Source organism: Salmo trutta, chromosome 31 (genome assembly GCF_901001165.1).
Source record: "Salmo trutta chromosome 31, fSalTru1.1, whole genome shotgun sequence".
Lineage (NCBI taxonomy): Eukaryota > Metazoa > Chordata > Actinopteri > Salmoniformes > Salmonidae > Salmo > Salmo trutta.
The window spans coordinates 27483989-27496884 of NC_042987.1; the positions used below are offsets into that span (position 1 = coordinate 27483989).

At 44.5% G+C, this 12896-nt stretch overlaps 1 protein-coding gene across 9 annotated transcripts in view; it reads left to right on the forward strand.

The window, feature by feature from the left end:
- Window positions 1–12331, forward strand: part of LOC115169843 (GRB10-interacting GYF protein 2) — a 28957-nt gene extending 16626 nt beyond the window's left edge. For 8 of the 9 annotated variants that reach the window (XM_029725861.1, XM_029725864.1, XM_029725862.1 and 5 more), the window contains exons 17-28: window positions 165–295; window positions 548–648; window positions 1788–1880; window positions 2064–2237; window positions 2693–2911; window positions 3669–3800; window positions 4027–4260; window positions 4627–4835; window positions 5167–5306; window positions 5508–5710; window positions 6275–6425; window positions 11420–12331. In XM_029725861.1, coding sequence (XP_029581721.1) covers window positions 165–295; window positions 548–648; window positions 1788–1880; window positions 2064–2237; window positions 2693–2911; window positions 3669–3800; window positions 4027–4260; window positions 4627–4835; window positions 5167–5306; window positions 5508–5710; window positions 6275–6425; window positions 11420–11487 — 1855 coding nt within the window. In that variant the 3' untranslated portion in view covers window positions 11488–12331. The remainder of the gene's footprint in view (window positions 1–164; window positions 296–547; window positions 649–1787; window positions 1881–2063; window positions 2238–2692; window positions 2912–3668; window positions 3801–4026; window positions 4261–4626; window positions 4836–5166; window positions 5307–5507; window positions 5711–6274; window positions 6426–11419) is intronic. The other variant, XM_029725863.1, reaches the window with a different exon arrangement.
- Window positions 12332–12896: the final 565 nt, after the last annotated feature.

Consider the following 12896-nt stretch of genomic DNA (forward strand, 5'->3'; position numbering starts at 1 on the left):
AGATGAATGCACTAAGTTGCTGAATGATGAAGACATACTCACACACTCAATATGACACGGGTTCTCCTCAAACATCTTTCACTGTGGGCATTATACAATGCCGTGTCAACATGCTGCTGTGTTCTGGTTATTTATGCCTTTTCTATGTTTGTCTCCCTGTGTAGAACATCTGAGTCTCTCTTACCTCCTGTGACTCGGTCCATGTCCGTACCAGACTCCCAGGGTTCTGTGTGGGAAATGCAGAACACCTCTCAGGCCTCCTGCACATCAAACATCCAGCAACCCACACCCAGTGGTAAAACTGAATGCAGAACACACTCTGAAAACACGAGCACTCGTTTTGTTTTGGGCTGTTGTTTATAAACAACGTAGCTTTTGAAAGTTTGAGTATCTGAACCTCCTAGAAGACAGCAAAATACGGTGCTCCTCAATTCACCTAAAAGTGGAGAAAGCTCAAAATCATATGAATTATAGGGAATGAATGGGGATCAATGATATATAATGACCATCCAGCCTTGCTGACAGACTGTTTTGTGTGCCTGTGCAGCGTGGGAGGGCAGCAGTGTGTGGGATCTGCCCATAGACTCCATGGCCCAGGCCCCCACCATAGAACAGATGCAAAACCTGGAGAAGAATAAGGCTGCCAAGGTAAGAGTCCCATATTTTCTGTACTTATGCAATCCTAAGTTTCAGATCTTTATGAAGTGCCCGGGGCTAGGGCTCAATGTGGGGAATTTGACCGTTTTTAAACACTTTAAACGTTTAGCGTAATGAATTGCCACAAGCAGCAACAAGACTGTGCATGAGTATCTGTGCATGAGTATCTGTGCATGAGTATCTGTGCATGAGTATCTGTGCATGAGTATCTGTGCATGTGCACGCTTGTGCTTCACTCAGTGGTGTAAAGTACTTTACTATACTGGACAAAAATATAAACGCCTTAAAATAAATATAAACATTTTAAAATGTTTTTCATGAGCAGAAATTTTCCATACGAACAAAAAGCTTATTTCTCTCAAATTGTGTGCACAAATTTGTTTACATCCCTATTAGTGAGCATTTCTTTTTTGCCAAGATAATTCATCCACCTGACAGGTATGGCATATTAAGAAGCTGATTTAACAGCATGATCTTTACACAGATGTACCTTGTGCTGGGGACAATAAAAGACCTCTCAAATGTGCAGTTTTGTCACACAACACAATGCCACAGATGTCTCAAGTTTTGAGGGAGTGTGCAATTGCTGACTCCAGGAATGTCCAACAGAACTGTTCCAAGAGAATTGAATGTTCATTTCTCTACCATAAGTTGCCTCCAACATTGATTTGAGAATATGGCAGTACATCCAGCCAGGCTCACAACTGCAGACCATGTGTAACCACGCCATGTCTGAGTATTGGAGTGTGCCCCTGGCTATCCAAAAATAAAATGGTGCTGTCTGGTTTGCTTAATATAAGGAATTTGAAATGATTTATACTTGAACTTTTGAAACTTAAGTATATTTTACTTGTATTTTACTGGATGACTAACTTTTTGTTGAGTCATTTTCTGTTAAGGTATCTTTACTCAAGTGTGACAACTGGGTACTTTTTCCACCGCTTCACTCTGCTACAACGTGGTAGCTACTGGACCAAAACAGCAGAGCATTTTTGCCTTGTACTTTAACGCTCTCAGTTGTATGTGGAAATCGGCCCGACTTTGCCGTTTACTTCATGCATCGCTGAGTTGTGTCAAAACTAGTTTATGTGATTGTGATTTACTTATTAACTGTAAATGTTTTTGATCAGCTGGAGCGGGATGAGGCAGAGCTGAGTGCCAAGAGGGAGGAGGAGGAGGAACACAAACGCCTGGAGGAGGAGCAGCTAGCACGTCATAAACAGGTGGGGGGTTCATTAGACTGTTGCCTGCTGAAATACACCAGTCATGATACCATTTCAGCTTTGTTGATGTTCAATATATGATTGCCTAGAGTTGCAAGTTTGACCCATTAGCCTGTAAATTCCTAAGAGGAGGCCTTAATGTATGTTTTATTCAACTGATTTGATAGATTTCTCTATCCACAGGAGGAGGCATTGAAGAGGCAGCGGAAGCAGCAGCAGGAGGAGGCGCAGCGCCAACAGAAAGAGGAGGAAGAGGAACGGCATGCGCAGGAGGAGGCCCTCCGCAGACTGGAGGAGAGGAGGAGGAGGGAGGAGGAGGAGGAGAGGAAGCAAAGGGAAGAGTTCCTCCGCAAACAGGTGCTGGGTTTCACAATAAAGACCTGTACAGGGTCGTGTTCAGTAGGCACCAAATAGAACAACATTTAGTACAACGGGAAGGAACAACCTGGTTTTGAATAAGAATTACTCAATATTTTTATACTGTGTAAATGAATACGACCCTGCACTTATTGTGTGGGACAGGTGATACCAAATGCAAATTTCCACATACAGGTGTATGATCTTAATTTGATCTGTATTGTCACACCAACATAATTCAGCCGCAACAGGATTTTAACATTTAGTCCATAATGTTGCTTGATTGGTGGTTAGCCTATTACCTGGCCTAAAGTAGGCTACATGAGATATGCAATACTGATAATGTGTGTGTTAGTGTGGGTTTTCAGTGAATTTATCTAAATCAGAAAGCACATCAGCATTTCTCAATAAAGTTGGCCCTATTTTTTAAAAAACGTGTTGTCGTTGCTCCTTAGGAGGAGGAGCGCCGAAAGCAGGAGGAGCTGGAGGCCCTGAGGAGGCATGAGGAGGAGGAGGAAGCAGCGGTTGCGGTGGCTTTGGTACGGCAACAGCAGGAGGAGGCGAAAAGGAGGGAGCAGGAGGCGGCGAGGCAGCAGGAGCTAGCCAGACAGAGGCAGCAGCAGCAGGAGGCGCTCCGCCGACTACAGCAGCAACAGCAGCTAGCCCAGATGAAGGTAACTAACAGTATAACACTAAGACAACACCTTAAGACACCACAACAGCTAGGTACCATCTACTGCACGATTACCGATGGGGGGAATTGATAGTTACATACGGGATGTTATTTTTTATGTATCGCTTTGACAATATTGCAATTTTATTTTTGCGCTAGTTGGCTGTAACTGCACAGCTTGTTCGCCATCTTTTTAAGTAGGGAGCCAATTTGTTTTCAGCACTTATTACCATGACTAATTTAAAACTCGTTTTGCCGTGGCTCTGTCTTGTCCCTCTGCAGCAGACATATGGTGAACAATATGTTTGGAACATCAAATCGCAATAAAATGAGTGTCGAATCGCAATACTTATAGATTCCCATTGCATATTGTGTCGGCACCAAAGAATCGTGATAATACCTTATCGTGAGGTCCCTGCCAATTCCCAGCCCTATACACAATACTATATTATATAAAGTCTGCCTTAGGAAAGAGATCTTTTGACCTCAATGGGACTTCCTGGTTAAATAAAATATAGCCTATAAACAATGCACTATCCTACTAACAATAATTGAGGTCAGAACATCATAAATACTGTATTTGACCTTTTAATTGAACATTAAAATGGACTATTGGCCTTTTGGTCTGGTCTTTCTGTCTTGTGCTAATCACATCCATGAGTTTCTGTATGTGAATATTTCTTTGTCATGGATAAAGCCCTGACTGTCCTGCTTGGCATTCTTTCACTGACTAACCGAATCTTTGTCCTGTCCTATAGCTGCCGTCTTCCTCTAAGTGGGGCCAGCAGTCAGCAGTCACGGCAGCAGCCATCTCTCAGTCCCAGAACGCGCTGTCGCTCGCTGAGATCCAGAAAGTGGAAGAGGAGAGAGAACGACAGGCACGAGAGGAGGTAAGCGCAGCTACAGTCAGAGTATTACATTTAACATGGGTGGCACTCCTTAAGCACTTTATTGTGCTACCAATTTCTTGCACCTGTTTTGATACGATTTTCTGGATGATAAGGAGTTTTCCCACTTACTCAGCACTAAGGTAGCATGAAATAGAATTGTTCTACAAATCCATCATGATTTATATCCTAGAGCCTTACTCATGAACCCCCTCCACCCCCCATGCAGCAGCGGCGCCAGCAGGCGGAGCACCTGAAGCTCCTGCAGCAGCAGGCCCTGCAGGAGGCCCGGAATCCCCAGGCCAAGCTCTCTGGCTGGGGCAGCGTGGCCAAGCAGCCGGCCACCACCAAGTCCCTGCTGGAGATCCAGAGAGAAGAGGCCCAGCAGGTGAAGCAGGGGGGCGGGTGCCAGCAGCCCAGTCACCCCACTGTCACCCAGCAGAACCGTGCCCAGAACAGAGCTGTGAGTTGATTCGCTCGCTCATTCGTCTGCATTCATTCATAGTCTTCCATATCATGTATTTGGCCATGTGCTGATACTGTTGTCTAAAAATGTTTCTCAAACATTTCCTTGGGGACCCATGGACGTTTCAAAATGTGTATGTAGTTGTGAACTAGCTCACCTAGTTCAGCTAATCAAGAGCTTGATGGTTATTTGACATGTTGAATCAGGTGTACTAGCTGTAGAGTAGATCAAATACACGGAGAGGCTTGGGAGGTTGGGGAAACATTCCTCTTAATCAAAGACAACCCTGTTTGAATACTACTTGGACGTAATGACACTGGTCTGACCAGGTTGGATCTCTCTCTCTAACCCCTCTTTCCCCAGACCACCGCTCTGAGCCCCTCGGTGTGGGGCTCGGTGGCCACCAGCTGCGGGGCTCCTAACTGGGGCGGTGACAGCAGCATCTGGGGCGACAGCACCAACTCCAACATGGGCTTCTGGGACGAGGAGGTGGCCCAGGCTCCACCCCCCGCCAGGAAGCCCAACGCGCAGAAGAACAACAAGGGCAACGCCAACCTCAGGTACCACCTCAGGTACCACCTCAGGTACCACCTCAGGTACCACCTCAGGACACTTTTACAGCTCTCAACTGATTGACAGTTTCTATTTTGGCTGCTGGACTCAAGGTGGTTGGAAGGACAATTTTATACCACTAATATTTATGTTTTAGTTATTAGGGGCAGACCCATAGATTCCACTGAAGTTTACGTTTCACTTAGTCATATGTTGTCAACACACTAAGTGAAAATTCCACTGAAGTGGAAGTATGTTCAAATTAGGCTGATATAATTCAATACGATGGATCACTTGGTTGTTAAAAAGGAAGTTGGTGTATCTAATACTGTGTGGTAACTGTGTGAGCAGCAGTCGGGCCAATAAGAAGGTGGAGGAAGAGGAGAAGCTGCTGAAGTTGTTCCAGGGGGTCAATAAGAGACAGCAGGATGGCTTCATGCAGTGGTGTGAGAAGACCCTGCACACCCTCAACACTGCCAACAACCTGGACGGTGAGTGTCTCTATGACGCACTATACATACCAATAATCTAGGTGTCTGATATGGCACCCTATTCCCTATGGACCCTGGTCAAACAGTGCACTATATAGGGAATAGTGTTCCAATTCTAAAGGTAACTCGAACCTAAAGTAACCTTCACTGTGTGATCCCATCTTTAAAAGTCACCTGCCCCTCTTCCTCCTCTGGCTGCAGTCCCGACATTTGCATCCTTCCTGAAGGAGGTGGACAGTCCGTACGAGGTGCACGACTACGTGCGCGCCTACCTGGGGGACACGTCCGAGGCCAAGGAGTTTGCCAAACAGTTCCTGGAGCGCCGTGCCAAGCAGAATGCCAACCAACAGAAAGCGCCCCCGGCCCCGCAGAACCAACAGCCAACACTCAAACAGCAACAGCAGGTGAGAGAGACGCAGCAGAACAGGTCATTGGTGTGCCTTTGGTCTAGTGGTAACAGTCCCGGCTCTCCCCTCCAGAGACCGGGGTTCAATCCCTCCTCCAACTCTTCAATCTGTCTCCCACCTGCCTGTACCCTCTCTGATTTCCTCCCTGTCTACATAGTCAAAAATAACCCCCAAAAATAAAGAACATTGGAGAAGTGCTTTGGAGTTATGTTGTAGTCTAGGTAGAAAGATAGTAGAATTGTACAGATTTCCCTGCTTTCCCATGTTGTCCTGGTCACATCCCTGGGTCTTGATGAGCAGTTTGTGTGTCGAGTCAGGTGTGTTGGTTCTAAGCTGGATCAAAAGTTCTCCCATAACAAGGTTGGTCAGTGACCACTGTTCATTGGTTTTCAAAATGTTACTTTGGACCATCATGTAGACAGAGAGAGCGAGACCTGTAGAGAACTGGGATAAATGCTGGACCATAATATTTCAGAAATCCATACATACATTAATCAATACCCTGCTACCAATGTTAGTAGTTATCTGACCCCTCATTTGCTTTGTGACTCTATTTCCCAGGATTCAATGTGGGGTGTGAGCGGGACAGGCTCTCCGTCACTGTACCAGTCAAACCACACCAGCCTCCAGCAGCAAGCTCGCTTCGAGACCGTCACCTCAGGGAAGAAGAAGAAAAAGCAGAAGATGGTCCGGGCAGACCCCAGCCTGCTAGGTGAGGAATAAACTATTGAAGCACTGTTGTCAAATGTTTTCTTTTTTTTTGTGGTACTTTTACCCCTTTTTCTCCCCAATTTTGTTATGTGCAATTGGTGGTTACAGTCTAGTCCCATCGCTGCAACTCCCCTACGGACTCGGGAGAGGCAATGGTCGAGAGCCATGTGTCCTCTGAAACACGACCCTGCCAAGCAGCACTGCTTCTTGACACATTGCTTGCTTAACCCGGAAGCCAGCCGCACCAATGTGTCGGAGGAAACGCGTCCAGCTGGCGACCGAAGTCAGCTTGCAGGTGCCAAGCCCGCCACAAGGAAATCTCAGCCGGGCCAAACCCTCCCCTAACCCGGACGACACTGGGCCAATTGTACGCCGCCTCATGGGTCTCCCAGTCACGGCCGGCTGTGACACAGCCTGGGATTGAACCCGGGTCTGTAGTGATGCCTCAACCATTGCGATGCAGTGCCTTAGACCGTGATGCAGTCCCTTGACCGCAGTGCCTTAGACCGCTGCGCCACTCGGGAGGCCTGTCAATTTGTTATTTTATTAACTTCCTAAATCTCCTCTCATATTTGATATAGCCTTAGCTGGCAACCCAGGGCATGAACTATCCACCAATAGTGTATTTAAAGAAACAGTGCTACACCAAGACATTCTAGTGAAAGGCCCTAACAGCAAGAAATCTGAATAGCCAATGTATATATGGCTGAGAACAGCTGGGGTTCTTGGCCAATCACATTCAAGTTGAAATGCTGTGTCACGCGGATGCTAAGCCATTCGTCAACCACAACCCTCTAGAACAGGGGTGTCAAACTCATTTTAGCTCAGGGGCCACATGGAGGAAAATCTATTCCCAAGTGGGCCGGACCGGTAAAATCATGGTGTGTATATATAACTTAAAAACAACTTCAGATTGTTTTCTTTGTTTTAATACGATCCACATAAAACATAAAGCTGGAGCCTGAGGACAGTGTGTCCACAATAGTACAAGCACAACATCACTATTAATCATAAAACACCAAGTTTATTTGAAAATTCTAAAGAAAAAGAACACACAAACACACAATGCCTCAGTGATTCACAGAAGTATATCACAGAACTATATCAGGGTGTCTCATGCAGCACTTTAAGTGGGGTTGCATAGTTTATTTGACTCCTGATACCTGGCATCTTTTAGCTTTCACCAGCGCATCAATATCAGGCGTCACATCCTGAGTGGCAGCCAACTTCAGGATGTGATTCAAGTGCTTGTGCGTGAGCCTTGAGCGCAGCTTTGTTTTATTTATGCTCATTACAGAGAACTTGCTCACAAAGATATGTGGTTCCAAACATGCACAACAGTTTTGCAGCGAGGGCTGTCAAGTTGGGGTAACCTGGCAAGAGATTCTGATAAAATGTGTCCAAGCCAGCTGCAGCAAATTTGCCCTTCATATCCGAGTCACACTGCAAGTCTATTGTTTCAAGTTGGATGCTGACGGGCAGATCAGAGGGATTCACGGTGAATGGCGAGCAAAAAACGTTGAAGTCTTTCTCCAGTTCACCAAAAATCTGAAAGCGTTGCTCAAACTCCCGTAACAGTCCCGTTATTTTATCTTTGAACCGCTTCATGTCTGCCACATGTTGGGTCGCACACACATTTTTCAGACAGGGGAAGTGAGCTGCATCACCACCGGCGAGTTGCATCTCCCACAATGACAGCTTCAACTTGAAAGAACGTATGCTGTCATAATACTGCGTGACGACTTTGTTGCGCCCTTGCAGCTGTTTGTTCAAATTATTCAGGTGCTCTGTAACATCCATCATAAATGCAAGGTCCTGCATCCATTCTGCGGAATGAAATTCTAACACTGGTTTGCCCTTTTCTTCCATGAACTGTTAAATTTCTTCTCGTAAATCAAAGAAACGCCTAAGCACAGCACCTCGGCTTAACCATCTTACCTCAGTGTGGTATGGCAGGCCATAGATGTGGTCTTTGTCTCTGAGAAGGCTGTCAAACTGACGGTGATTCAGGCTTCTGGATCGGATGAAATTAACAGTTTGGATGACCACCTTCATGACGTTATCCATCTTTAATGACTTGCAACACAAAGCCTTCTGGTGCAAAATACAGTGAAAAGTCCAAAAATCACGTCCTCCATTTACAGATTGCACTTTCTCTCTGAACTTTGTCACAACGCCTGCTTTTTTCCCGATCATTGAGGGCGCACCATCTGTAGCCAGGCTGACAACGCGGGATCAGTCCACTCCGACCCTGTCCAGCGCGCCGACGAGTGCGGTGAAAATATCATCTGCTGTCGTTGTATCTGTCATCGGCACCAACTCCACGAACTCCTCGGTGACGGTCAATGTGTCATCAACTCCGCGGATGAAAATGGCCAGTTGTGCAACATCTGTAATCTCCGTGCTTTCATCAATTGCAACTGAAAACCCAATAAATGACTTTACTTTTTGCTTCAACTGGCTGTCCAAATCCACTGAAAGATCGGAAATCCTGTCTGCAACTGTGTTTCTTGTCAGGCTGATATTTGCAAAAGCCTGGCGCTTTTCAGGGCACACAATCTCCGCTGCCTTCATCATGCATGTTTTTACAAATTCACCCTCACTAAATGGTTTTGAAGCCACTGCGATTTCATTAGCAATGAGGTAGCTAGCTTTCACTGCAGCGTCACTGATGTCTCGGCTGTGAGTAAACAGACAGCTGTTTCTTCAGACCCGCCAACAGTTCATTCACCTTCTCTCTTCTCCGCTGTCCTTGAAAGTTGTCATATTTGTCGGCATGAAGACTCACATAGTGGCGACGAAGGTTATACTCTTTCAGCACTGCAACATGCTGTGAACACACCAAACATACAGCTTTCCCATTCAATTCCGTGAATAAATAGGAGGATGACCATTTTTCTTGGAACACTCTGCACTCTGCGTCAACTTTTCTCTTTTTTGACAGAGACATATTGGGGCAATGAGGGTGCCAAAGCACATAATGTTAAAAGTAGAAGCCGTAATAAATATCGCGGGCAAAACAAAGTAGCTCATCCGGACTGGCTGCACTTGCTTGACCTACTTGCTCTGCTCCGGTATAAACAGTTTGCTTGCTTAACACAATTGCTATTGCGCCATCCAGTGGACACAATTGGAACAGCAGTTTATTTTATTGAAAAATTGCAGCTAATTTTTATACTTTACAAAATCATCTCGCGGGCCGGATTAAACCCCTTTGCGGGCCTGATCCGGCCCGCGGGCTGGACGTTTGACACCCCTGCTCTAGAAAGTAAGGGTATTCGTCAATAAACTATTTTCCTTAAAAGTACGTAATGTCATGATTACAAAGCTATGCGATATTAACCTCTCTAGGGTAGGGGGCAGTATTTTCACGGCCGGATGAAAAACGGACCCAAATTAAACGGCCTACTACTCGGGCCCAGGAACTAGAATATGCATATTATTAGTATATTTGGATAGAAAACACTCTGAAGTTTCTAAAACTGTTTGAATGATGTCTGTGAGTATAACAGAACTCATATGGCAGGCAGAAACCTGAGAAAAATCTAACCAGGAAGTGAGAATTCTGGTGCTTGTAGTCCTTTCAAGTCATTGCCAATCGAAAACACAGTGAGTTAAGGTTAATTTTGCACTTCCTAAGGCTTCCACTAGATGCCAACAGTCTTTGAAAGTAATTTGAGGCGTCTATGATGAACAGAGACCGAACAAGAAGGCTGGGAAGTTGTAGACCCATCAGTTCATTGGCGCGCATTCACATGAGAAGGGACCTGTGTTCCAAAATGTTTTTCAAGACACTGGAACCGTCCGGTTGGAATATTACTGAAGTTTCACGTTCTAAAGGCCCTAAAGATTGATGCTTTACAACGTTTGACATGTTTGAACGAACGTAAATAGATTTTAAATGTTTACTTCCTGACATTTTCGGCGCGCTTCCTACATTTGGAGTAGCTGAACTGAACACGCGAACAACAAGGAGCTATTTGGACAAATTATGGAGTTTATTGAACAAAACAACATTTATTGTGGACCTGGGATTCCTGGAAGTGCCTTCTGATGAAGATCATCAAAGGTAAGTGAATATTTCTAATGCTATTTATTATTTTAGATGACTCCAAAATGGCAGGTATCTGTATTGCCTAGTGTATTTTTCTGAGCGCAGTACTCAGATTATTGCAGTGTGCTTTCCCAGTAAAGTTATTTTGAAATCTTTCACAGCGTTAGCATAAAGGAGATGTTCATCTATAATTCTTTGAAGGACAGTTTAATATTTTATCAACGTTTATGACGAGTATCTTCGTAAATTGTAGTGCTGATTCACTGGCAGTATTGGAGGCAAAATATTTTCTGAACGTCACGCGCCAATGTAAAATGCTGTTTTTAGATATAAATATGTACTTGATCAAACAAAAAATGCATGTATTGTGTAACATGATGTCCTAGGAGTGTAATCTGATGATCGTCAAAGGTTAGTGCTTCATTTAGCTGTGTTTTGGGTATTTGTAATGCATGCTAGTTGCTTGGAAATGGCTGTGTGGTTATTTGTGTATGTACTCTCCTAACATAATCTAATGTTTTGCTTTCGCTGTAAAGCCTTTTTGAAATCGGACAACGTGGTTCGATTCAGGAGAAGTGTATCTATAAAATGGTCCTATGTTTGAGAACTTTGAATTATGACATTTTGTGGTTTTGAATTTGGTGCTCTGATTTTTTCACTGGCTGTTGAATAGTGTGGAACGATTGCGTCCCACCTAGCCTAGAGGTTAAGGAGAAAAGTTGATGATCTCGGAAAAGATCTGTAATGTGTGTTGTTCACGTAGTTCATGCTAGTGTTGGGTTGTTGAGCTAGCGCTCAATTGATTCCCATTCACTCCTTAAAGGTGTGCACTCCTTGACTCAGAATGTACTGTTCTCATTGGCGTTATGGCTAATGCTAATTGGATTACCACATGCATATTTCTGATACTAAATTCACTTTCCCTGTTCTCATCTTCCCAGGTTTTTCTGTGAACGCGGCGTCTGAGAGGTTGAACATGGGCGAGATCGAGACAGTGGAGGACTTTTAAAGGGACTGCTCTGCTGCCAACCCCACTGACCATATCGTTCTGAACAGCTGCCATTGTACCCCCTACAACCACCACCTCCCCACCCCAATCTCCCTTTCCTTTTGTGAACAGCATCCTCTTTCCGTTCTGTTTTGTACTTTAATTTAACATTTGTCATTGGAAGCTGGGAATGCTTTCCAGTGCTAGAGGACCCCTCAAAAAACATCCCTAATGTGTATTTTGCCCTATGTGAGACAGGGAGAAGGCTAACGAAGCAGCCAAACAATCAAACAGAACCATAAAAACCAACCAAGCAATGAATCGAATGAGAAATCAATCAATTCGAAGGCCAAGTCTGACTTCTCCCAAAGAAGAGAGCTGAGGGGAAGACATGGATGTCTCTCCCTGTCTATGGTCGGCTGTTCAGTCCCCTCCTAGTATCTTGTCTGAAAGTATGCAAAAGAGAGACGTTACCTGATGCAGTCTTCTCCCCATGAAATTGAACGCATTGGGGGGGGGGGGGAATAGAGAACTTTTTTCTGTTTTGTTATTTTTATTTATTGAATGTTTTTCTCCCCCTTCTTTTCTCCTCCTCCCTTCACTCCTGTTTTCTGCCGGTTGTTTGTGGATGGTGGTGGTATTGTAGGAGCCAAGGATGTGTGTGCCCGCTGATGTCCTGTTTTAAGGACATGTTCGAAAGTTCCAAGTAGTTATTCATTTCTTGTAAAATACTAGGCTGTTTAAAGAATAACCTTTCAATTCTGCATCTGTATTATAATATATGAAAATGATGAACTACTGGAGTCATACTTTTCTATTGCGGTATGAAATAAAACAGTCTCTTGTGTGGGCTGTTCACACCTCTCTTTGAATCAATGAATGATCTCCTTCCACGCACAACACTTTACTCACGTTTGTACTCAACACTTTTTAATGCTGATTTGCTGTAGAGACTAAAATCTAAAATAACATAAATCGTGTGTAAGTCCAAAGTTGAATGCAATAGTTGTGAATTTATCTCCTCCCAGTTACTGCTTTAGATTGATAACTATCGTTCTATAATTGATTTAATACCAAACCAAATGATTTTTCCCTCCTGTGTTTATCATTCCCTGCATTGATGTAATTTTGGGTTATATCCAAACAATTCACCCTACTGAGCACACCTACCCTGATTTCCAATAATACTTAAGCAATTAGGCCCGAGGAGGTACGGCTAAGGGCTGTTCTTACACATGACGCAACACGGAGTGCCTGGACACAGCCCTTAGCCGTGGTATATTGGCCATATATCACAAACCCCCGAGGTGCTTTATTGCTATTATAAACTGGTTACCAACGTAATTAGAGCAGTAAAAATAAATGTTTTGTCATACCTGTGGTATACGGTCTAACACTGCTTTCAGCCAATCAGCATTCAGGGCCATTAA